Source organism: Phyllostomus discolor, chromosome 5 (assembly GCF_004126475.2).
Source record: "Phyllostomus discolor isolate MPI-MPIP mPhyDis1 chromosome 5, mPhyDis1.pri.v3, whole genome shotgun sequence".
Lineage (NCBI taxonomy): Eukaryota > Metazoa > Chordata > Mammalia > Chiroptera > Phyllostomidae > Phyllostomus > Phyllostomus discolor.
In genome coordinates, this window is record NC_040907.2 from 37,509,725 (window position 1) to 37,535,524 (window position 25,800).

Consider the following 25,800-nt stretch of genomic DNA (forward strand, 5'->3'; position numbering starts at 1 on the left):
AATCTCATCTGCGTGGCTCCTTCTAACCTCTCCTTCCCTTCTGCTCTTTCCCGCATGGCCAGGGTCAAGTCCTTCCCCACCACTGGGCCTTTCCCTGTGCCGTTGCCATTGTTTCATGTCCTCTGATCAGCTTCTATCACTCGCCAACTCCTACTCCCTTGGTAAGACTGAGCTCGGTGCCACCTCTTCGGTAAAATCTTTTTGGACTGCCTGTATCTCCCCCAGAGCAAGGAGCCCACCAGGGTTCCCACGGCCCCAGGCCTTTCCATCATGGCCCTGTTGTCACTATCATGTTTGTCCGTCTGTCTCTCCAACCAGACTCAGGACATGCGAGAAGAGGGACGGGTCTGACTCCTCTGTGGGTCCCTGGTGCCCAGCACAAGCGCTTGGTGCTTCCACCAGGTAGGTGGTTACTGCAGGCTTGCTGAATAAACTCATGAGTGAGAGAGTGAGTCAGTCAGAGCCCTGGGGTGGGAGTCGGCAACCTGGGTCCTAGTCCTAGCTCTGCCCACTGGCAAGCAGGTCACTCCCGCATCTTTGGACCTCAGGATGCCCATCTACAAAGTGGGGCCATGGTTAGATTTTCCCTGAGAGGTGTCACCCTTTGGCCATCTTGGGTTAGTACCCAGGCCCAGACTCCCCTCATGGGAGGCTGTGTCGAGGGGGCTTGTGGGTCTCTCGCCTCTTGGGTCTGCCCGCCCCCTGCTCACCCTGACCGGGACTCTCTGCCCACCAGTGCAGGTCAGCCTGGAGCTACTCTTCTCATGGCTGTGGGAGGGGGGAGGGCGGGTGGGAATGAGAGATTAGTTAAGGAGATGCATGCGTGGCTTTGCTGCCAAAAGGATGTTCCCCCAAGCCCTTTCATTCTTTCAGATAAAAGAAGTATTTGTCTGGTTTTAATCATGTAAACAAGAATGGATAATCCTGCCCCTTTCCCGCTCCTCCCGCTCCTCTTATCACTAGGCCACAGCCGGCAGCATCCAGCATCAGGTGGAGCACCGTAGCCTCTCCCAGCCCCAGGCTGCAGCTGCTGTCTGTGAGCAACCTGCTCTTCCTGCTCGCAGTAGCAAAGGCCCACTCTTCTGTGAAGACACAGTTTAATATTGTCCTCCTCCAGGAAGCCTTCCCTGACTACCAGGCAGGGTGAAGGCCCCTTCTTTTGGGCTCCCACAACCTCTGTGCTGGCCGTCTGTCCTAGGCCCGCTTTACTAAGTGGCTGACTGTTCCCGGAAGTGCCTCTAGGGCTGGGCCTAGTTCTGGTTCAAAGCTGGGTTCACAAAGCCAGGCATAGGATCCGACAGAATATAGCTTGGCAGCCACATGCTGAATCAAGAAGAGAATGAATGAGTGAATGAGTGAATGAATGAATGAAGAGTTAATAGTTACAATCTCTGTTCATTGCTGTTTGCCAAGATGCCATATGTTAGAGATGGGCTTAGGGTGGGTCTCAGACAGAAATCCTGAAGGGCTTATTATGAGATTATGTGGCCAGGGATAATGGGGGGCCGCTCTCAATCACTGTCCATGAGAGAGATCATCCCCAGGCCAGGCCCAGCATGTCAGCCCAGGCCAGCCTGTGCCCTGACCACAAATCCCCACAGCGAGGTCCCACTACTTCGGGCCACAGGGAAGCCATGGCCCCGAGAGAGGAGGACCTGCCCCAGGTCACACAGAGCACTGGTGGCCCCCTGGACCAGAACTCAGACTCCAACTCCAGGTCTGTCCTCCTTCATTCGTGCACATTCTATGCCATGCCCTGTGCCCACAGAAAGAAGTCAGAGTCAGTCCCCGAACTCAAGCAGCTCCTGCTCTGCTCGGGGGGTGGGGAAGGTGACAGACACAGACACTGGGGACACAAGTAGCCTCAAGTAACCAGTGGACAAGGTAGATGGTTACATCAGTACCATAAGGGAGTGGACCAGGTCATGCTATCTTTATGCAGAGGAGGGAGGGATTACTTCTAGCTTGCAGAGTTATGAAGGGTTCCTGGAAGAGGGGGCATTTGAGTGGGTTTTTGGAGGATGAGGAGGAGTTGGAGACGGGCAGACGTGCCAGGCAGTGGGACTGCAGAAGCCAACAGGGAGGCTGAGAGGAAGGCAGACGTGGGAACACCGCCCTGTTTGATGTGGTCAGAACTCCGGTCACATCTGAGGCCTGGTGGTGTGTGAGGCAGGAAAGACAGACTGAACTCAGGAGCGTGGTGGCCTTGAGTGCCAGGCCAAGGGAGACACGGGGCGGGGAGGGGTCCAGCACAGTTCACCTGGCAGGACTTGTTGGGTGACTGAGGAGGGAGAACTAAGAATTTCTTAGATGCGAGAATATGAGAGTAAAGTAAGCAAAGTATGCCAGGAGGATCACTGCTGTGGTACTTCTTAGAGCAAAAATCTGGGGCCTGCCTAAGAAACCGTGATGCCATTGCATGAACAGTAATGGCATAGTCAAGCAGGGGGGGCTCTAAGCCACCAGGAGAAGTGATGTGTCATCAGAAAGACGTTCCTGTTTGATGCCAAGTGGTGAAAGCAAGGTACAAGATAGTTTCCGGTTCTGTCTGGCGCCCTGCAGCTCCTGTGACGGAGACCCCTCTCCAGGTTTGTGTCCTGACAGACATACAGACACGCTTGAGGGGTTGTGCAGGAGAAAATCAGATTTCCGGAAGGGGCCAAGGGTCACCCTGAGGAGGAAGTCTCACATGGGGTGGTGCCAAGTCAGGGACAGACCTGGACGTGCGCTGGGAGGGAGCATAGGTTCTAGATGTAGCAAGAAGGGGCCCCTGACCCTGGGGCTCTGGAAGGGAGAGGGCCGCTAGATACAACGGAAAGAATTCCACCACCTAGGACTCCAGCAGCTCCACTCTGGAGCCTTTCCCTCTCCCCACAAAATGGAAAGGGTCTCCCTACTGGCTGAAGAGAGAGGTGACCAGCGGAGACGGGAGCAGGTGGGAGGGCGTTTCCAGCAGTAGCTGGCCGAGCAGCCCCTCCCCTCCCCAGGCTGGTGCCCTCTCCAGGGCTCAGTAATAACAACGGGGTTTCCAGGTTCTGCCTTCAGCTGATGGGGGCTCCTTGAGGTCCCAGACTTTTGGGCTAAACTGTTGTGTGACCTTTCTGAGACCCTAAAGCCAGGCAGGCTAGTTTGCAGGGAGTATTAGGTCACATGGACATGCATAGAAAAAAGCTCTAGAAAGTTTATTTATTTATTTTCAAGATTTTTAATTTATTTTTATTTTTAGAGAGAGGGGAAGGGAGGCAGAAAGAGAGGGAGAGAAACAACAATGTGTGGTTGCCTCTTGCACGCCCCACAACTGGGGACCTGGCCTGCAACCCAGGCATGTGCCCTGACTGGGAATCAAACTGAGACCCTTTGGTTCGCAGGCCCACGCTCAATCCACTGAGCCACACCAGCCAGGGCTTGAAAGTTTAACAGTAGCTGTTTTGGGGTGGTGGAATTATGGGTAATTTTTGTTTTGTTTTTAATGTTTTCCCACATTCTCTCTTATTTCTGGAATGAGCAGGTCTTGCTTGTCTGATTGATGGGAAACACGCGCTTGAGCACCTGGCAGCCACAGAAACCCTAATCTGTCTGGAGCCGAGCTGTCCCCACACACCTGCATAGCCACCTAACTCGACCCTTAATGTTCTGGGTCAGCGCTGCCCTGTTCAATGATGTGAGCCACATTTGTAATTTTACATCTTCTAGGGGGCAAGTTAAAAAAGAAACAGGTGAAATTCCTTTTTTGGTGAAGTTAATTTTAAGAATACTTTAACCCAGTCTATCCAAAATATTGTCATTTCAATGTGAAATCAATATAAAAATGTTTATTAAAATGTTTGTAAAACTAATTCAGGCTTTAAAATTTTAATTTAAATTAATTTTTTAAAAAGTTCATTCCTCAATACTAGCCACATTTCAAGGGTTCAATAATCATTTATGACTATTGACTGTTATTGGACTGTGAAGTTTGAGTTACAGATAAGAGGAATACAGCTTGGCAGGTGGAGATGATTAGACAAGCCACCCATCTGGTAAGTTACAGAGTCAAGACTGAAACAGGGGCTTCTGGTTTAGAATCCCCTGTGGGGCTTCCCCTCGCACACTGCCTCTCTGTGGTAGGGATTAGGTTTAACTCCTGTGGAAGAAAAAGGTCTTCCACTTTTGGCTGACCATGATTGTGATGTGACTTAGTCCATGTAATGCCTCCAGTTCAACTCTCAGAGTTCATGACCTGTCCCATGCAACAGCCCTCAGATTTGTGGTGGTGAGCTCCCCACCTTTGGAGGTACCAAGCGAAGCCTGAATGACCACCTTGTTGGGATGCTAGATCAAGGCTTCTAGATTGAGTGGGTGGTTCCATGAAGATGACCTCAAATGTCCCTTCTGGCTCTGTGCTTTATGGTGAAGAAAGAACAGATAATCTTGTCCCTTTAACTCCCAGCAATGGCTAGGTGCTCCTGGGAGCCCCCAAATCCTCCAGGGACCTGGGGAAGAGCCTCGGGAAGCCCAGAGGTCTGGGCTCCCACCCAAGCCATCTGGCCACCACCCAGAGTCCAGAGGTTGGGGTTCAAGAGATTGCGGTGACTGGAGAGTCGGCTGGGTTCCAGGGCGCAGCCTGTTTCAATCTGGTAATTGCTCCACTGGCAGGGTGGGGGAAGGGAGCCACAGCTGGCGGGCTCCTCATGGAGGGAGGAAAGGCTGCTTACTGGCTCACACCTGGTTCTCGCAGCAACCCCTGAAGTGAGTACCGTGACACCGCCTACCACCTGGAGGTGCCACTACTCACACACTTCACTTCGGAGGGCAGACAGGCTACTCAGCCTGCCGGGCATGCCTCCCCATCTGAAGTCCTTAGGAACTGCCCTCCCCCTTCGCGGCCTCGGGTCCCTCCCCTCCTCCTCACGATCCCACACCCCAGTTTCCCCACTACTCCTTGCACCACCTTTGTACTGGCCTCTCCTTCAGCCTGGACCTCTCTCTCTCCCACTCCCCACACACCTTCTCAAGTTTCTTTTTTTTTCTCTCTTTATTTTTAAATTTTTTAATTTTATTTTATTTTAATCTTTGTTCAAGTAACCTTCTCAAGTTCTACTTGTCCTTTCCAAAATCAGTCTAGACATCACTTCCTCCAGGAAGCCTTCCCTGACAGCCATCTCACCCTCCTCCCCAGGGCACCCTGTACTTCCCAGGTTGTTAGGAGGCACTGTGCCCTGCATCCCTGAGGCCCAGTGCTGGCACACCGCAGGCTGGCAGGAAAGAGTGTGAGTGAAGCTGCGAAGGACCCAGTCCGCTTGCCCTGCCTCCCTGCTTCCCATTCTGCCCTCTCCTGCTGCTGCTACTCGGTTCTCACGTCTCCACTCGGGTAACCACTCGGGCACCCACTCGGGCACCACCTCCCTATGGAGCCCACCAGGCTGCACTAGACATCTCCTCTGAGATCCTGCCTGCGTCCCTCACTGCCTGGGAGCCCTTGGGCATGCTCCTGAGCCTCTGTGTGCCTCAGTTTCCACTGGGGGATAACATGGGGACAGGGATGGTTTCTTTGAAGGTTAACCTAGGTTTAGAATAGTGCCTGGTATGTAATAACTATTTGATACATTCTAATCATTAGCATTCACTGTCCCGTGGCCACCTGCCCCACAGACTGTGGGTCCCTCCAGCGAAGGGCTGGCTCTGGCTCCGTAGAGCCCAGGGCCTGCCCTAGCCTGAGTGTGGGTCTGTGGAAGCGTGTGATGTTCAGCCAGGGGAGAAGTCTAGACTAGATTGTTAAAACGACATTTGTGAGCTCAGATGCCTGGAAACAAGTCACCTGGACTAGCTTTGTGTCCTTGACAGGTTTAGGGAACGCCCCTGGCATTGTGTGTCTGTGTGACATTGAGGCAGTTGGCATCAGAACTTTGGGGAACAGCCTGGAGCTTTTGGGAATGACCATCACAGGCCCTGCCCTGGCCTGAGTCGAGGGGACCTCCAGGGTCTCTGGACTGTACTTCCAGACTCTGCCTTCAGTCCTCTCCTTCCCGGTTGTTTTTATCAATGGCTTGGCCGAGGCCTCTGACAGCATGTGGATCAGATTTGTTGAGGACAGGAAGCCGGGAGGAACAGCTAATGTGCTGGATGAGGGAATGGGACTAAGCAGACCCCAGCAAGCTGGGACCGTGGGCCAATTCTGACATGGTGGAGCTGAGCGTGGACACGTGTTGGGCCGTACTTGGCTTCAATAGCTCGGACAGCACAGACCCTGGGGTGGAAGGGAGCGGGGGAGGCTGAGCCTCAGCAGCAGCACGAGGGAAGGGGCCCCTGGGAGGGTGTTTGCTTCCACTTCAGTGAGTCAGCTGGGGCTGGGGCCGCAGGAGAACCGGTGGGCCCTCAGCCTGCGGGGCCAGAAGCCTGGGGAGCTTGTCGAGGAGAACATGGACCTGCTTTGACGCTGAGACCCACCGGGAAAGGGACAGGGGAGGGAGGCGTGTGTCCCAGAGGGCAGCTGGGGTAGGTGGCAGGTGACAGCGATGCAGGCCTGGAGGAGGTGCTGGAGGGGCAGGGCTGGGGGCCCTGGGGCAGAGCAGACCTGGGGACACTGGGATGGATGAGGAAAGCCAATCACTTCCCAACAAACAGAGCCATCCCTCCCTGAAAGGGGCCACCTTGAAAAGTAGTGAACTCCTAGTCACTGAAGTGTGCAAGCAACTTGCTAAAGTCACACAGTGAGTAAGTAGATTTGAACACTGGCTACTAGCTTGACAACATCTATACTCACAACATCCCAGCTCCGGGGCGTTAGAGACAGGAGGGAGCTCCCAGCCAAGGGAGCTCAGGCTCAAGTCCTCAGGCTCTGGCCTCGGCTGACCCAGTCAGGGAGGCTCTCCCAAGTGGGCCTCTGGGAGGCAGCTGCAGGGACTCCGCCCGACCGGCAACCAGAGGGAGGCGGCGGGGTCTGTGGGAGCCCCCTCGGCTCTCAGAAGCTTTGTGGCTTGCTTCCCCCCCCCCCCCCGGAGCAGATGACAGGCCCCGCAGCTGCCGGCAAGTGCAGCTGCAAGTGCCACATTAGTGCGGAATTACGCTCCCCAGATGGCTCTGCCACACTTCCACCCTCAGGCCGGCTCCTTCTGAGCCACGGGGCAGGGTGCCCAGCCTCCCACATGGCTAAAGTCTGGGTTATCGGGTCCCAGCTCCCCCATGTCAAAGGTAGAAGATCCTCTACTGCCTCCCTTTGCTCATCTCAGAGGACAGAGAAGTCACTGCCTCCACTGTGGGCTAGTTCTGCTTATGAAAAAGTCCTTCCTGGGGCCAGAATGGGCCCTGCCTCCTGGGAAGAGAATTGACCCCACTGGGCCCAGCCCTGCCCTCTAGAGCCACACAGGCCCAACCTCTTTGGTTTCACCATAGATTCCAGGGCAGGGGAGATAGGGAGGGAGTGCCCGGCTCAGAAGCCTGGAGCGGGGGAGGGGCAGTGCTTGCCTGGGGCTTACAAATGATCAGCTTGCACTGGATCAAAAGGAAGAGCTGGAGGAACCACAGCTGCAGCCCTCAGAGAGCTCAGAACAGCCTGACCATCAACCACCTCCAACACTTTCCACTGGGAAGGCTGCACTCTGTTCTGAGGGTGATAAGGCCAAGTCCAGTTCCCACCTCCCTGTGAGCCAAAGCCCTTTCTTTCCCCGGAGGTGAAGAGTGCCAGGTGGGAGGGAGCCAGATTGTCCTTGCAGACTGTCCCCTGTACCATTGGGAACAACTTCCTTGGGGTGTCTGTCGTGGCTGGTTATGTGAGTGCCAACATGTGGTTAGGAGCCCAGCTCTTTTGGGAAGGAAAGACCCCACCCAGAGCCTCTGGGAACGTAGGTCCCCTGTCTCCTCCTGTACCAGCTGGGTTCCTGGTGTCTACACCCCCAAGGCTCTGGCTGGGCCAACCCAAGTGAGGATGCTTACCCCAGGTCAAGTGAGTGCCCCCGCCCCAGGGCAGGTCTTGCAGTTCTCCACAGGGAAGCTTTTGGAAACCTCACCCACCTCCCCAGACGCAGCTGTGCTCCCAGCCCACCCCGTGATGAACATTTGCTCAGGGCTGTGGGAGATGGGGCTCTGGAACTGGGTGAGGACGGGTTTGCGGTCCTCAGGGAGCTCTGTCCAGTGGGTTTAAAGGTCTGCAGCTGGGCAACACGAAGTCCTGGGTCGTGGCTGGAGCTGAGAGAGGCCAGGGCCGGGGTGTTGCCCAGCCCAGGAATCAGGCTGGCCTCCCCGAGGAACTGACTGCCGAGTGGACCCCTGAAGGGTGAGTAGGAGCTCTCTATCAGGCAGGGGGAAAGAGCAGGGGAGTCTGTGACCAGTGATAAACCCTGGGAGTTTTTTGGAGTCACCAGGCTAATGACCTGACCCCACCCGTAGCCCCCAGCTGGATGAGTAAGGCGGTCAGCTGACTGGGCAGGAAGGCCAAAGACAGATCCCAGGACTCCTGTCAGAGAGGTCAGCAGGGTTCTTCGAAGAAGAGTTGCCCGTGGCCTGAGGGGCAGAGTCCAGGGAGCTCAGGCTGCCCATGCCCTGCCTCCCTCCCACTCACCGCTGGTGCTGGGCAGCCCCAGGCAGCTGCCCCCTGCACTCTGGCTCCCGGACCAGGCTTTGACGGCTGCTTGGCCCAGGATCCTCTCCAATAAGTTAGGACGTGGGTGTTTGGGAGTTTTCTGCCAAACTGGAGTTCCTCAGGAAGGGGGAGAAGGGAGTGTTGGGTTTCTTTGGCCAAACATGATTTCCTGATTCTAAGAAAAATCAGTTTAACATTCTTATAAGAAATAGGAAAACAATACATACACAGGAACACACACACACACATATGCATGCACACCATACACACGTGAAAGAGATACCACACATTCACACATAAACACACCCAGGAACTTGGATTTCTTTGTTAAGATACGGAGCTTACAAAACACTGCCATGTTCAGCCTCAGTGAATCACAGACACATGGATTCGGTTTTCCTTGAGTGACGCCTGGTTTCAGAAAGCGAAGAATGAGGGAAAGGAGGGTTTGGCAAAAAGTGAGTGGAGAATTGGAGGCCCTCGCTGGGTCCAGATGCTAATTTGACCCGCCCCTGGTTCCGTGCGTCCCTCTAGTCTGAGGATGTGTGAAAGCAAGTCTCAGCTGACTTCCCAGCATCAGAAGCACACTCTGGCCTCAGTGGGGCTGCACGTGTGAAAGCAAGTCTCAGCTGACTTCCTGGGGTCAGAAGCACACTCTGGCCTTAGTGGGGCTGCATGGGTCACACATGCATGCATGCGCACATACACACACACACACACACACAAGCACCTGCTGGGAACTGTAAATTTGCAGATGGCATTGTGTTTGGCTTATAGCTAAGGCTAAGGGTGTGGTAAATAACAGAACTTGAGGTAAATCCAGGCTTCTGGGGCACAGTGATGCCCTGACAGCATATCCAGCGGCATTCTAGGTGTCTGGTGAAGAAGGCAAAAGGGCTTTGCAAACTCTGCCCCAGCCCCAAGTGGGAGAGTAAAACAGAATTATTATGAAGATGAGGGTGCAGCGTTACAATTCTTACAACATCTGTTAAATGAAAAAGAAAAAAGAAGCAGATAGACATGTGTTTGCAGAAGAAATAGTAAGTATCTTCCAAGAACTTAAAGGAACAACCTTGGCTGGCATAGCTCAGTGGACTGAGCACAGGCTATGAACCAAAGGGTCTCTGGTTCGATTCCTAGTTGGGGCACATGCCTGAGTTGCAGGCGGGGTCCCTAGTAGGGGGTGCACAAGAGGCAACCACACATTGATGTTTCTCTCCCTCCCTTTCCCTTCCTTCCCCTCTGTCTAAAATTAAATAATATTTATTTTTAAAGGAACAGAAAGTTGCCAATACTCTTTGGATTAAACTATAAATTAAAAGCAAAAGGGACCAGAGTAGTAACAAGTGATATTACTAAGAAAAATGGCAAAGGAAGGCTCTCAGGCCCAAAGGCTTGACTTCTCTAGTGAAAGAAGGGGTAATTAGCATGGGACCAGTCAGCGGCGGAGCACAGAGAAGACAGCCGAGAGAGGCAAACCAGTCAGCACCCATCCAAGCACCACCCATGAGAGAGGGGTCCAAGTTCAAGGATGTGACGACACTATTGTAGGTCCTAACCATTAGACTGTTAGCTCTGATGCAATAGAGGCAGAATTTTCTACATTTCACCTGAGGATCCTGTGTTCATGAGCAGAGACAGTGGGCTTCGTGCAGCGGATTTTGTTTTTGGAAGAATTTTTCAGATGGCAAAGGTAAGGTAAGAAGGCTCACACTGTCCAAGGAAAGGGAGAGACTTTCGTGCTTTAGTGCCCCTTCCTGAGAACTGAAGATCTGCAGAGTTATGGAAATGGCTCCAATTTGCACAAGAGGCTCAGGGGCCTTCTGAGAAAAAGAGACTAAAATCCCAACCCTTGCACCCTCTGGTTTGAAGTTAGGGTCCAGGTATATTTAGGGGGCTCGTGACTGAAGTCTGTTGGCACGAAAGGCCCCTGGGGCTAACCTACGGGAGAAAAAGGGACTTAGGGTTGAGCCCCAGGGAACTAAGCTCAGGACAGGACTAAGTTGCTTGGAGGAACAATGATGGAGCACTTGGGGGGGGGGTGGCCCAGCAGCCCCAGTGGGGCATCCCCATGCTCTGAGCAGGAGTGTGCACCTGCGGGGGGCGGTGCACAGGCTTGAACCAGGCCACGCAGCACCCGTGTTCAACAGTGACACCACTGGAAGGCACCACAGCAACAGGGCTGGTGGCAGGATGTTCTCGTCTGTGTATCTACCTGGCATGAAGCTTTCACTGGATGAAGAAAGCTGGCCTTGGCCTGTGGGGTGCAGGCCCAAGGGGAGGGCACCGGGACCCCTGCTTGTGCAGAGGAGCGGGAGCGTACCCAGCATATTCCATTCCCAGGTCAGCACGTCAGGCAAAAACCGAGCATAATTAAATTTGCCCCTGAAGATCTCTTAACTTGATCATTAAGTTCAGGGGAAATAGTTCCATAGCAGTCACGCAAGTCACTTTTCTCCCAGTTTTGGAGTGGACTGTTGTTTCTTTAGATGAACACCAGTCGAAGCAGCCAGCATACACTCAGAGGCCATGATGGCGAAAAACAAAACCCCAGAGAACCCTCTTTCATGCTTGGAATCACAGCGGCTGCAGGGAAATGCACTGTGAGCAGGAACTGGGCTGGCTTAGTGCCAAGCAGACCCGCCTCCCACGGCTCAGCTCACTCAGGCGCATCACTTTGCACAGAAGCACTCCTGCCTCCTTTAAATGTTTTTTTTTTCTCTTTTCACAGCACACGTAATTGATGCCACTTAAGTTAAATACAGTGAGGCTCTACCAGATGGGACCCCGAAAGTCAACTGAAAATGGCAAACCGGGAGTCACATTGGTTGTACCAGTAAGCACGTTTTTCTGCCAGCAAACAGATGTGCCCAGTGGGCTCCTTGAGTGGTGATCTCCCGGGCAGAGACGTCCTGGCCCGAGGCTGTGTGCACCTGTCCTCCTGGCAGCAGATTTATCTCTGGGTGAATTCATTGGCATCTGGTTGATTTGGTCTCCTCTCATCAGTGTCAGAGGACGGGCCTGACCGGCTCAGGGGCTCAGACAAGGAGCTTCTGAGCCAGTTGGCAAAAGGTCACACCCTGGGCCTGGCGAATGTGTCAGTAAGAATGGTAAACACAAACGCAGGAAAACCGGTAACGGTGGCAGAGTTGGGTCGTGTGACGATAGGAGGGCCCTCCCCACCCCCATTGTTTTCCAAAATGTTTTCAGTGTGCTTATATAATTTTTTAAAGCACAAAACATCTTTAAAAGATAACTCCTAACATCCTCAGTTTAAATGCTAGTCATGAAACTTCCCTGAATTCTGCTGCAACGGCCCTTCCACGGCTCTTCAGTCACCTAATAAGCATTTATTAGGTACCTACTATGTACCAGACCTTGTGATATTCATGTGAAAAAGAAAAATTCATATTCTTCAGAACCTTTTTATGGGAAGGGAGTTCTCCTTATTCACAAGAAACTCCTTGACGAGCCACTTGGACCAGAAGCTGAGTCCCACCTCCACTCCACCCCACCCCACTCCAGGAACAGGGCATGAGTGGAGGTGACTTTTGAAAGACAAAGAGGACAGGATTTCTGGTTGTTTTGGAATAGAGGTAGCAAGAAGGAAGGTTCAGGGAGAGACAGAAAGGTGGACATACTCTAAGGTGACCCCCAACAGTCCAAGCCCTGTGCGACCCCCTCCCCAAGCACGAGGGCCACCAGTGACTGGCTTCTAACAGCACGGGGCAAAGGTGGTGGTGGTGGGGCGCCCTATGCTTATGTTCTGTGAGACCCTGTCCTCGATGACTGGAGAGGGAGGGCTCCTATTCCCGGCCTTGATGAAGCAAAGAGCCGAGTTGGGGACTATCTGTGGAGAGGGCAGGAGGTAGGACCTGAGGTGGCTTCTAGCCGATAGCCATTAAGAAGCTGGGCCCTCAGACACACAGACAGACAGACACAAGGAAATGACTTCCTCCTGGCCAAGCCTTCAGATGAGAACACAGCCCAGCTGACACTGACACTTGATTGCAGCCCTGTGAGATGCAGCCCTGTGAGATGCCGCCCCTACCCACCCCCACCAAAGAAGAGAATCCCACCAAGCCCTGCTGTGGAGACTGGTAGATAATGAGTGGATGTTGTGTTAGGTCCCCGAGTTTGTGGTAATTTGTCAGCCAGCATAGACACCTCATGTACAGAGAGGGAAAGAGAACTGAGAGGTGGCTGAAGGGCTTACACTCTTCAATGTGACCCTTGCCTGTGTTTTTGATTCCAGCTGTCAGTGAAGCTGCAAAACTTATGAGCCTCTTGAAGGAGGGGCGTGCAGGAGGGCGGGAAGCTGGCGAAGGCCGTGCCTCATGGCTCGCTGTGGGGTTGTGAGGGCCGAGAAAGCCAGAGACAGTGAGCGCTGGGAGTTCGTGGTAAACGAGGGGCTGCTTCAGTCAGGGCGCAGGGAAGGGCTCTGGGCCGAGGTGACGGCACGCTTTGTGCCGACGCACGGGCTGCCATGAACACAGACGTGCAGGACTCACGTAGGTTTGTGTCAGTGTGGAGGATGCACCCAAGTGTGCCTGAGTCAAGGCAGACTTTCCAGAGGAAGTGACAAGCTGGGGTGCTGAGTAAAAGCATAAGGAAGGAGGAGGTCACCCAAAGGGACTTCCTGCTGAGAGCAGAAGCAGAGGGAAAGGGTTTTGTGAAACATCTCATCTGGGCCTTGGAGAAGCCTGGCAAAGCTTTAATAAGTTAGAAAACCATGTGATATCCACAGTGTATCAGGAGCCACGCTGGGTGTTTTGAGTACATTATCTTATTTCCTTCTCAGAAAAACCCAGTAAGGAAGGGAGGTCTTCTTCCCATTTTACAGACCGCGGCTCAGATGCTAAGAGACTTGGTTAAGTTCACATCTCTAGTGAGTGACCCCAAAGTTCCCATTCTTTCCCTGGAGCCTCTCGCAGATTCTCAGCACCCCAACCTGTGCTGTCTGCTCACCGCCCTCACTGAGACTTACGAAGCCACAGCCGGCCAGGGGTAGGTTGTTACCAGCTGGGCGGTGGCATGCCTGGCTGAGGAGGGGCTTGGAAGAGCTGCTGGCTTGCAGTGGATTGTAGAGAAAAGTGCTGGAAGGTGCCAGACTGTGGGAAGAGTGACTAAATTGGGCTCCAACCCAGGCCAGCTGGCCCCACCACCCTCCCTCTGGGCCTCCTTTCTCTGGAACAAAGTGTCTCTGTGACTATCTCCCTGCCAAATAGTGAGACCCTCCAAGGCAGGCACAGGGTCCTTTCAGCCCTTGCATCAACATCTGCCATTGCTGCCCATACTTCTTTACATCTCTCTCTTTCTCTTTGCCTGTCCATTAGACTTCCTTCTCCTGCAAAAATCTGTTACACAGACCAGCGGGTAGAGGTTAGTGTGGATGGCAAAGGGAAGGTGGACCTGACTCTGCAGCATCTCACATAAAAACACAGCGATGCACGTGGAGGATCGTGGTGACTGGTCCTGCCCCTTGGCTGGAGCACGTGTTTAGCACCAGAGTGGCTAGTCCAGGTAGGAATACTGGTGAATTTCCATGTCACTACTCTACCAAAAGAGGTGTCAGTACCCCATAGTACAGTATGCCAGCTGTGACTGCAAAGTCGTTTAACTGATGAAACTGAGCACATCCAGGGTGGCATCTGCATAGACAGTGGGGAGAGGTCAGCATCAGTGTGTGTTAATAAATGAAGAGCTGGGAGGATTTGTCAGACGGGAACTTGAGCTAGGTCTTGAACACAGAGTGGGACTTAATTCAGAGGAGAAGAAGGCATTTGTGGAAGGGGGTGGGGGAACAGCACAGGCAAAAGCGTGGAAAGTAGAAAAGCTTGTGGCATGCTTAGGGACTAACCAGTGACCAGCCTGCTTCCAGGAACTTGGCATAGGAAAGGGGTGGCAGGTTCTCCTGGAAAAGAGCTCAGAGCATTTGGAGGCGAGTGCCAGGATTTGGGGCCCAGACTCACAGGTTATTGGAACTAGAAGCAAATGTGCATCCTCTCTCTGCCTTGGAGCAATCGCACTGCAGTGAGCCCGTGTCTCCTGCAGCTCCGCTTGGACAGGGTGGGGACTGAAGGGCAGCAGCTCTCACACCAGGCTCTGTAGCTCCAGCCAGAAGGCCTGATCCCAAGACATTGGGGCTTTGGGGTTTTCTTTACCATTAGAACACTTGTGGGACTTTTAAAACAAACACCTGTGTGGGCCCCTCTGGGGTCTGGTTCCATAAGCCCAGCACGAGGCCCGACATCTGAATTTTCAAAGCCGCTTCAGTGATTTTGCTCAGCCCTGAGTGACAGTCCCCACACCAGGGTGGTGGTTCCTCAGGACCAGGACGCCCCACCTGGGCTGGCTGGAGCAGGAGTCCTGGGCACTGCGGGCAGTGCATGGACGGATGAGGGATGGACAGATGGACTATGGGCCAGGTGAAGGAAAAGCAAGCAGACTTCAAGGACACAGGGGGATTGGTGCTCAAAAATGTGTCATTTTTTTCATGCAAGAAGGTTTAACTCTCCCTTAGTAGGAAAATTTCAAAGCACTGCCTTTTTTCAATGACACGGTTGCTCTGCACCAGCCCAGACTGTGTAATAAACAAACTAAATGTATGAACACACACTGGCTTTTTCTCAAGTTAATACCACATTCCACTTCCAGCCAAGAGAAAGTGCTTCGGTCGGGCGGAGAGACATCAGGCCTCTGAGCGCCCGGGCTTGGACAGCTGAACGGGCCCTTAGTCACTAGGTAAACTGGACCCATCGCGCCCAGAGCCAGGAGTGCCTTAGCCAAGGCCATGTGATAATCGCAGTGCAAGCAGATCCAGGACCCAGACATCTGACCCTCTGACTTCAGGAAGTCTTTTAAGGCAAACAGCTTGCCCCCGGCCACGCAGCCAGAAAACAGCAGGGCCAGGGCGGGAGCCCAATTCTGTCCGGCTCCACCTTCCTCTCGAGGGGGTAAGAGGCGGTCAGGATGGTCAACAGTCAAGGGTGGTGGAGCTGCCTAATGAGAGTCCTGTGCTTTACTTTGCAATAAAACTGGGAAGAAGGGGGACAACAGTCCTGTGCTTCCTGCATTAACTTATTTAGCTATCACGTAACTGTCCCTTTTCTTTCTCAGCGGCCTCCCTCACAGCCTGTGAGCTCCTCAGGGACGGAGCCTCATTCAGCTCTGTATCTGCAGTGCCCAGTACGGGGCCAAGAACCCAGAAAGCTCAATGCACGACTGTTGAATTCATTCATGAACTCACCTGACAAGTATTAATGAGTACCTACTGTGTGCCAGGCATTTGGCTAGGTCCAGAGTGATACCTTGACAGAATGTTGTCTTTACCTTTCCAGAGTTTATGGTCCAGGGGAAGATACAGAAACCAGTCAACAACTGACTATATATAAAAGAACAATGGATAGTAGGTGTTGTGTGGGGAGATCAGGGAAGATCTATACTGGGGAGTGTTGGGCATATAGGTGGGATATTAAAGCCATAAGGACAGATTAGAAAAAGCCTAAGACATTGCAACACTTCGAGGTCGAATAGAAGGAGAGAAACAGACGGGGGCGGGGGGCAGAGAACAAGCGAAGAGCCAGGGAAGTGGCTCTTCCTGAAACACTCTCTCCTGCAGAAGAGCCAGGGAAAGTGGTTCCCTCCTGAAACACTCTCTGCCCGGGCCTCAGCAGAGAGTCGGTCGGGAGGCGAAGAGTGATCAGGGGCTGTGTCAGGTGTGCCGGTCGCTGTGGAGAGGTCAGGCAGAGCAAGAACGGAGAGTGGCCTTGGATTTAGCAACACAGAGGCCACCGGTAACTTTGACAGATTCACTGACTCAGTCAACGACTCAGAAGGTGTGTAGAGATGCGACAACAAGCAGAGAGGTCTGAGAAGTCAGAGAAAGCTTCTGCAGGGAGGTGGCGTTTCAGCAGAGCTGACTCCTGAGAGACCTAAGTGCTGAACTGCGCTGACAAGGCCTCCCTGGGAAGAGCAGAAAAGTGCCACTGATTGGCCTCAGGGCCTGGGGAGCAAGAGGAGCTGTCTGATTCCTCAGTAAGGGAGGCTGATGACCCTGCCGCAGGAGACAGAGCCCACTACACCCCTCAGGACTCGGAGGCTTGTCTGCTTCCCTCTCTGCAGAGAAGTCCTGGGAAGTGAGGATTCCAGACCCATGGCCTCAGAGCAAAGGGCCCTTAGACACCATCTGGAGCAGCCAGCGCACTGCACATTTGGAAAAGGGGCAGGGTCCTGCCCAAGGCCACGCAGCACATTGGTGATAGGGACCACGTGCTCTCCAGTGACTTCCTGCAGCCCTTGATCTAGTGGGTGAAGCCTGAATTCTCTAGCCTGACATTCAAGGTCTTTCAGGACTGAGCGAGAGGCCCTGGTCCGGCTTCATCTCCCACCCTCCCTCCCTCACACCCTGAGATCCAGCCCCTGAACACGCAGTGCACACAGATACATAGCCTCATATAGTCCTCACAATAAGCCTTGGGAGTAGGTGTGATATTTCAGTTTACAGATGGGGAAACTGAGGCTCAGAGAAGTTTGATGACCTGTCCGAGGGTACCCAGCCAGCACCGTACACAGCTGAGCCAGGATGTCATCTCATGAGTGTCTCCAAAGTCATCTTTCCCCCACACGCTGCTGTGTTCACCGTGAAGAGCCCCTGAACCCCCAGTCTGGAGCTACCCTGAAGTCAGACTCACCCCATGACTGAAATAGCTGGTGCCACGAACGGCTCAGTCCCCAGCAGCCCACGCCCCATCCTTTGGCCCACACGGGCCCCACGATCACACTGCTCCCAGGCCCACAGGGGCAGCCTGGCCGCCCACAGCAGGAGCAGGACCCCAACGGAACCTGTAGGAATCCTCTCCCCTCCCCGCCCCAGGCTTCCCAGCCAGCACCCTGCCCCTCACCTGGAGACCACCAGCGGTAGGATTAGCATCTTCAACATCCTCATCAAGAGCTCTCCAGGAAACTGGAAGTAACTAATTTCCTGAAAACACACCAAGAACCCAGGTTATAGCAGGCAGTGCAGACTTCGCAGCTGCTCAGGTCTTGACCTTTAAGGCACTATTTTACACGCACTGTCTTGTCCAGCCCATGGGCGGCAGAGTAGTGGAGAGAGCACAGGTTTGGGAGCCAGACTTCTCCACGCCCCTGTAACTAGCCGTGTGGCCTCAAAGCAAGCTACTCAACCTCTCTGAGTTCTTCTCATCTGTAACGTGAGGGTAGTAACCACTTCACAGGATCATTGGGAGGCTTAAATGAGAGGATGGCCACGAAGCACTGGGCAGAGGGCCTGGAGGAGAGTAAACGGTCAGTATCGCAGTAAATAGCAGGGGCCCTTCCCCACCCCTCACCTCTGTACCATTCACAGCCCGTTGCCGTGTGAGTCTGTCCCATGCGGCAGACGGAAGAGGCACGAAGGCAGGGCTGCATGCTGGTCACACATTCATTTGGCACATACTGTGCTGGGCATCCCACTGGCTACCCCAAAATGCATTAGGCATGGTTTTGGCCCTGAATGTTCTCTGTCTAGTTCATAAGGAGGCTGACTTTTGACAGACCGTGGCATTCCAGAGTCAGTTTCTTCTTTGTTGGGTCCATTGTGTGCCCCCAGAAAGCCCCTCACAGCAGGTCTCACATTTAAAATGCCGAAAGAGAATCGGATTGGGTTGGTGAGATGCCACTCAGTATAGAGTTCCTACTGGACAGAGTTCTTAGGTTGGGCTTGCTCATGGGATGCTGGTTCCAGCCTGCCCCTGGGGCTTGGATTAGGGCTGTAAATTCTTGCCCAATCAGCTATCTCCAGAGGCACCCGTCACATGACCAGATGCTGACATCCAAACCAGAACAGGCTCCTAAGCCTAGTAAAATTTGAATTTCAGATAAACAACAAATATTTGTTCTTTACGTATACTAAAAATTATTTGTTGTTTATCTGAAATTCAAATGGAACTGGGTGTGCTGTTTTAAAATTTCATTTAGTTCAGTTTTGCTATTTCTGGCAAGCCTTGTTTGAGGCCTCTTTCATCAGGGAGTCAGGCTATGGGAAAGGCTGGTACATGGCCTTGCAAACACCATCCAAGTTGAGGTTTTGTGCTGGCAACTATTTTTTTCCAAACCAAAGCCAAACATAACACTTGGTTAATGGTCTGATGATTTGAAAAGCTCCAAAACGTAGAATTTTGGTGCCATGGAGGGCTTTTGAAAGATGTTTTAGTCTCGCTGACTCACTTTGTAGATGAGGAAGCTGAGCCCGAGAGGGAGGTGACTGCCCCACTGAGCGAGCGAGCAACAGAAAGGCCTGGAGATCAGCCTCCTGGGCCTGTTCTGCCCCCATTCCCGATGCCCCAGAAATCCTGCTTTTAAAAATATGCCGATCATGGCTATGTGTTTTTAATTAATTTCACCCCCTGTGTGTAATCTTTAATTTAAATAGCACTATATTTTGAAAACAGCCCCTTCTTCGCCCACCTCTGTCCCGACCCCGACTTCCCTTGTGTTCCTTTGGCTGTTTTCCTTAGAACTGTTATTTCTGAATAATATGGTTATAATACTATTTTTTAGGTGTACCTTTTTGACAAAACTATTCACTTCCCTTTCTGACATCTGCCATGACAGCCAAAGTCTTAGTTCCTATTCCCCTTTTCCTCCTACCATTTCACCATTATATCAGTTTTTGGTTAAATTAACCATCGATGTCAGGGTGGGCGGGGTAGGACGAAATGGCGGCTGAACTACAACCCGGAAAAGACGGCTGACGTCAAACCAGGGCGCGAGGAGAGCCACCAATGATACGTTGCCGCTTTGTTCAAAGGGGACCAATCCCCAGCCCCCAGGAAGAGAGTCAACCAAGTTAATGGGATTTGTCTCCACAAGAGGGGAAAAGGTGGGTGGCTCTGTAAATGCCTACCCCGCCGTAAGGGTGTCTCAGGAGAGGAAGTACAGGCAGTGTGTGACCCGGCGGAGAAGGTGGGTTCAACAGAGCTTTGGGTTTCATTGCGTGAGAATTGAAATGTTGAAGAATGATTTTCCCCCTTTCATGGTCAGAAGAATGGATTTAATATTTTATATTTCATATGCATCAAAACAAGATCACAGTCCTTCCACCTTGTAAAGCAAGAAAATTTTATTTATGATGTGTGCAGTTCACCTACCCTGCCTCAAAAGAAGAAAGGTTAAATAATTATGTTTTTTTCTTTTAGAAAATATCATTTGGGGCAATCATTGACCCCATTTTTTGTTGTTCTCATTCCTGTGGAAGTTGTACATGTTTTGTTCTTGGATGCTCATTAGGACTTTTTAAAACACATAAAAGTAATTTGGATGTAATTTCTCAAATAAATAAATAGGCTTAACGAGAGTATTTTCTATACACTCAGGCATATCAGTTGCTTTTATGCCCCCTGGGGCCTCAGTCCAAGCGCTCTCCATCTTCCCGCCCCACTTCCGACAGACTGCTCTCCAGGCCCCGGGGTTGTCCTGGGCCTCTTCTTTGCTGTCTTTTTGGGACTTCCTCCTGTCTGGAACCTCCTCTTCCCTGAACCCCTTGTCTCACTTCCTTGTTTTGCTGGAACATCTCCTTTGGTAGCTTCCTCAGTAGGAATGAGTGGGAGAGAAACTTCTGAGTCCTACGTGAGAAAAAATGCCTTTATTCTACCTTTACCTCTGATACTAGTCTGGCCAGATATAAGATTCTTAGTTTAGAAGAATTTCCCCTCCGAAGAGACTTGACTTGGGGTGGTAAACACACAATAACAATATACAGATGGTGTAGTATAGAATTGTACACCTGAAACCTGTATAATTTTATTAAGCAATGTCACCCCAATAAATTTAGTATAAATGAATGAATGAATGAATGAATAAATAAAGAAATAAATAAAATGATCTCCCCTCTGAATTTTAAAGGCACTTACCCTTTGTCTTCTGGATTCCAGGGTTGCTTAAGGTGTTTTGAGCTACTCTTACTAACTAGTCATTACACGACGAGATTTGTTTTACTCCCTCAGAACCATTTAAGGATCATCCATTTCTCTCCAATTTTCTGTAATTTGCATGGTGATGTACGATGGTATGAGATTTTCTTCTTTCTTTTTAAAAAATTCATAGTACTAGGCAGACCTTTCATTTCTGGGAAACTTTCTTCTATTCTCTGTGAATTTTTTGTCTTTCTTTTTGTTTGTTTGTGCTTTCTAAAACTCTTATTAGAGAGTTAAATGTTGGACATCCTAATTTTTTCATATTTTCTTCTTCTGTTTTCATTTTTACTTTCTGTGATATTTCTGCAACTTTATCCCAGCTATTGATATTTTCATCTTGGCTCATCTATTTTAAATTTCCAAAAGCTCTTTCTTGTTCTTTGATTGTCCCTTTGTTTTGCATCCCATCCCATTTTATGGTCCCCATACCTTCTCTCGTATCTTCGAAGAATTTAAGAAACGGTTTCAAAAGTTTTTTTCTATTGCCTGCATTGTTTCTGCTCCATTAGACACCAGCATTTCTGTGTGTTCAGTTTCTGCGTTCGTGTTAGGAACTGACTGTGACTTTCTGCTCACGCGTGAGTGTGAGGACCTGTGTGCACGAGCGGGGCCTGTCAACCCAAGGAAAGGTGATGCCCGAGGATCTGGCTTTTTCTCTGGGGGCAGGGTGGGGTGGGAGAGGAGTCTCCATTGCAGCAGAATTTGGAGATCTTTTCTCGGAGGCTTCAGTGAGAGAAGTCTCTTCTTCCTCTGACTGGGGGGAGGGCGGGTGCTAGGCCTAAGCCCAGCTGACAGGGATCTTTTGGGGACCCCACACTCAGAATACAGGTGTCCACCAATTTGTTTGCAGCATGCACCTCACCACCTGCCCTCCACCAATATCCCTAAGTCAAGCTTCTCTGGCTCCTTGGGAGAGGCAGGTGGGTGGAGATGGGTAGATGAGGAAACCCCTGAGTACTTGAGCTGGAAACAACCCAGGGGTCTAACTGTTCCAGTTGCAAAGTTCCAACCAAAGTCCCTGATCTCAACTCTGTGCTTCACCCCTGCTTCCTGCGGCACCTGGTCCCCAGCCCTTCTGGAGTTCGCCAAGATGAACTCATGTGGTATCTACTTCTATGGACACAGATTTTAGCTTTCAGTGCCCTCTTAAATGAGGCCGTTCGACTCTATCCATTTCCTGTCTTGCCTCATTGATTGTAGTCAGCCAACTTTTCTCAATTGTCTCCTTTTACATTCTCTTTGTTCTTTGGAGTTTATGTCTTTTAGAACTTCCATTACTATAATTTTGATAGAACTCCAGGAAGGAAAGGAAAATGGGTATAATTGTAAACTCACCATGGTTTAATTGGAATGCTCAAAATGATGTGTGTTTTTAAATGAGATACTAATTTCAAAAAAACAATCCAAATTACAAATCCTTGTGGTTTTGTAAATTCTTTTCTCAAACAGGATCTTCTACCATTTTACAAATTGTTTATGATTTTTGCCTATTGCATCAGCTTACAAAATAAGGGCTTGGTTTCTGAGTCACAGGCAGAGATCAAACAAACAACTCCTGGATTTCAAAGTGAGGTGCTGAGAAAGCCAGTTCCTGCCAAATAATTGTTCTAAGACTCCAATCCTTCCTTCAGTTTATCTGGCAGGTTAATCCAGACTGAAATACGTTTGCATTTCCAAACAGATGGGGAAGGCAGCTTTGACAAAAGAGGCCCCAGATGAGTTTGGCTTTTGATAATAGGTATTCCAAACTTGTTTTCACAAAATAATCTTCCTGCAGGAAATATATTTCTGTTGTTGAGGAACATTAAATTAGGTAAAAAGCCAATTGTCTGTGCCATTGCCAGTTCAATTCGGCAAAGAGTTGGGGGCTCTTTCTGTGATAAGCACTGCGCTCGGCTCACAGTTTGGTTCAGAAAGCCCGTGTGATGTTCAGCAAGTTGAAGTCTGATGGGAGAAACAGACTCCTACACAGATGGCTCCGAAGCAAGACAGCGGACAGCTGGGGTGCAGTGGAGGGATGAGCAGGGGCGAGTGTGGGAGGAGAGTATTATTTCAGATATGGGCAGGTCTGGATGCATTTTTATGAGATATGGAACAGGAGGTGGTCTTGATGCAGGTGGGACTTGGACAGGTAGATGAGGGAGGGAGGCGGGAAGCCACATTCCCTGAGCACCCACTCTATGCCAGGCGCTGATGGATCTCTGTGTACTCCTCAGCAATTCTCGTGGACACGGAGACCACCCCCCCCCATTCCATTTTACAGACAAGGAGACTCAGGCCCAGAAAGGAGACAGGATTTTGCCTAGGGTCACACAGCCACGTACTCGTGGAGTCCAAGGCCAGGTCCCCCTGCCTGCAGAGCCCCTGCTTCTCCCTAAAGCCCCGATAGCGGCCTGACAGCCGCTGCGGGAACGGTGGCTCAGGGCCCAGGGAGGGTGTTTTCCTTTCAACGGGAAAGTGGACAGAATTGGACAGCCTGGGCCCCAGTTGTAGAGTTCATATTAGATCTCAGCGAACTCCAGGAAGACGTATTTTATGAAATTGGGAGTTTTCCAGGAGCCCATTGCCAAGGTTCCTTGACCAAACTTTAGACAGGCTGCTCCGAGCCCTCTTTTTGATTAGGCCCCATCCCTGGGCCCTGTCTTTGGCCGGCCTAGCACGGATGCAGCAAAAAGTCTGCTAAGTCGGTTTAGTGAGAATCCCCACTCTCCTTCAACAAGAATCCTGCCCTTTTTCATGGACCCCCTCGCTGTGCTCATTGGCTGTAGATCCCCAGCGGTCTTTTTGTATTCAGATCTGAGTCCCATCTCTCTCCCCAGGGTCTTGCCACCTGTCACCTGAATAGACTCTTTCTTATCATTTTAACGAGTGCCAGAGTAATTTTTTTTTAGCATCACAAGAGTGTCCCTCCTTCTCCTATAGGAGCTGGGACTAAGAGGGGAAGGGGCCCTTTCCCAGGCAAGGCATCCTCACCTTGCAGTCCCATCGGCCAGAACCCTGGGGCCCTTCCCTGTCCCCCTGACCCCCAACCCCACGTCCAATTAGTCACCATACTCTGAAGGTTACTGTTTTGGAAACAGTTCTCCCACCCATCTGTCCCGTCCATCCCCACTGTCACCACTCACCCTGCAGCTGCCTCCTCACTTGGCCCCGGCCTGTCCCACCACTCACTACCCATCCTCCATCTGGCGCAAAGGGGTCTCTCCAAGCTCAGACCTGACCACATCGCGCCCCTGTTCAGAAGTTCTCGTGGTTGCCCGAGTCCATGTTCGGTGGTGGGATCCAGAGGCCTCTCAGCGTTTTTGCTCCAGCTGCCGCAGCAGCTCACTCCACAGCCCTCCCAAATCTTCCTTGCCTCTGTTCTCATTCCTGCTGTTCCTCTGCCTAGAGTACCCTTTGTAGGTCTCTATTCACAGAAGTGCTTTAGGAGGTGTTCTCCGATGCCTGCTTCACACTCTCAGGGGCCCCGTTCTTCCCTCTCCCACAGCTCTTAGCCCTGTGGTTAGTCTGACCAGGCATCCTTGCCTCTCGTTCACCTGGTGATGCCCGTTTGTAACCACTCGCTCAGCCTTTTTATTGGATGCCACTCTAGTCCTGTAGTGTATTTTTCATACCCATGTTACAGATGAGAACACTGGGCCTAGAGAGGCAAAGGGACCTGCCCACTGTCACGTCATCAGGGAGTCATGGAGAGGGAATGTGACCCTCAGATCCCTCGGGCCCACGCACCCCACCTGAAGGGGGACCCAGAGATGCCCGGGTGCCTGACCTGCGGTGAGAGGCGCCTGGTCCTCAGGAAGAAGCCAAGGAGGCAGCCCACGGTGACGGACAGCACAGACAGGATGAGAAGTCCGTTCCTCCTGAAAACATCCCTCCCTCGTGCCAGGACGGCCCCCAGCACCATGGTGAGCCCAGGCTGCTGGCACCGGGCACAGCACCATTCCGTGCACATGAGGCCGCCAGGGTACAGGGTCCCGGCCGGGGCTCTGGCTCCTCAGCTGGCAGGTGGTCAGGGTTGGTAAGCACCAGTTGCCAGCCGCCCAGCCACGGTCTGAGTGGCTGCCCCAGAGGGAAGTCACAATCCTATTACCAGCTGCATCATTAGGAGCGGGGAGCAGATTAGGGCCTGGGAAATTAGAGCAGGCCACGTGGTCCAGGGGCTCAAACCTCAAAGCCAAGTGCTCCTCTTATACAGGGAGGTGCTCCTCTTATACACCAGGGACTGCTGGGAGGGACAAGAGAAACGTCAGCTTGATTGCTTTGATTTTTCACCCCCATTTCATTCCAGGAAGAACTGAAGGTGAGGCAATAAGATACCATCGAATTGCCAATTAATTGCTAACATTAATTATTTATTGCGCACCAGGTGTTGTTGTAAAACCACATTACTTGTATTTGCACATTTAATTTTTTTTAAAGATTTTATTTATTTATTTTTAAAGGGAGGAATGGAGGGAGAAAGAGAAACATCAATGTGTGGTTGTCTTTCACACGTTCCCTACTGGGCCCTGACTGGGAATCGAACCTGTGACCCTTTGGTTCACAGGCCAGGTGCCCAATCCATTGAGCCACACCAGTCGGGGTCAGGGCCTATTATGTTTTAAAGATGACAGTGTGCAAGGGACCTACTTTCAAGTTCCAGCTCTGTCACTTAGTAGCTGCGTGACTGTGGACAAGCCATTTGCATTCATTGTGCCTCAGTTTCCCCAACCACAAAACAGACATAGTAACATAGCATCTACTTTATTAGGGCTGGTGCGGCCTCCCATCCAGAGACTATCTGTGGGGCTGTGGTGAACTGTAATGCGCTGAACAGGGATTATCATCTACATTTAGCATTTGTAGAGAAAGGTTTTCTTTCTGTTATTTCTTATGGTCTGGCCGGCCTTTTAAAGCCAGAGGGAATTAACTCTCATCTACCTCACCGGGAACCTGTAATCTCATTAGGGGCAGTTGGAAACAGCAGGGGGGGCAGTCTGTGGTAGGGGGTGGGTGTGCACCAGGGCTGCGTCCACTGAGGAAGGGTGCAGATAACAGAGGGGACGGGTGGCACTAGGAACTGCTGGGGGCTTGGGTTGAAGGGGTTAGAGTTCTGGCCCTGAAGCCCTGGGCAGGGGACCCTTAGAATCCAGTCCCAACTTACCCAGCTGTGTGACCTTGCCCTCTCTGGGCCTCCGTCTTGCCCTCCTCAGAATGAGGGAAATCGGTTGGGTGCTTTCTAAGAACCTCTCAATTCCACAATCCGACTTTCCAAAGCTCCTGGTTCTT

At 51.7% G+C, this 25,800-nt stretch overlaps 1 protein-coding gene across 5 annotated transcripts in view; it reads right to left on the reverse strand.

Moving 5' to 3' along the window:
- Nucleotides 1-24,630, reverse strand: part of SLC1A7 (solute carrier family 1 member 7) — a 46,644-nt gene extending 22,014 nt beyond the window's left edge. For 4 of the 5 annotated variants that reach the window (XM_036026103.1, XM_028513806.2, XM_036026102.1 and 1 more), the window contains exons 1-2: nt 24,302-24,630; nt 17,461-17,540 (exon numbers count right to left, since the gene is read on the reverse strand). In XM_036026103.1, coding sequence (XP_035881996.1) covers nt 17,461-17,540; nt 24,302-24,484 — 263 coding nt within the window. In that variant the 5' untranslated portion in view covers nt 24,485-24,630. Of the gene's footprint in view, nt 1-14,417; nt 14,465-17,460; nt 17,541-24,301 lie in introns of those variants that run through there. The other variant, XM_036026104.1, reaches the window with a different exon arrangement.
- Between the last annotated feature and the right edge of the window lie 1,170 nt (nt 24,631-25,800).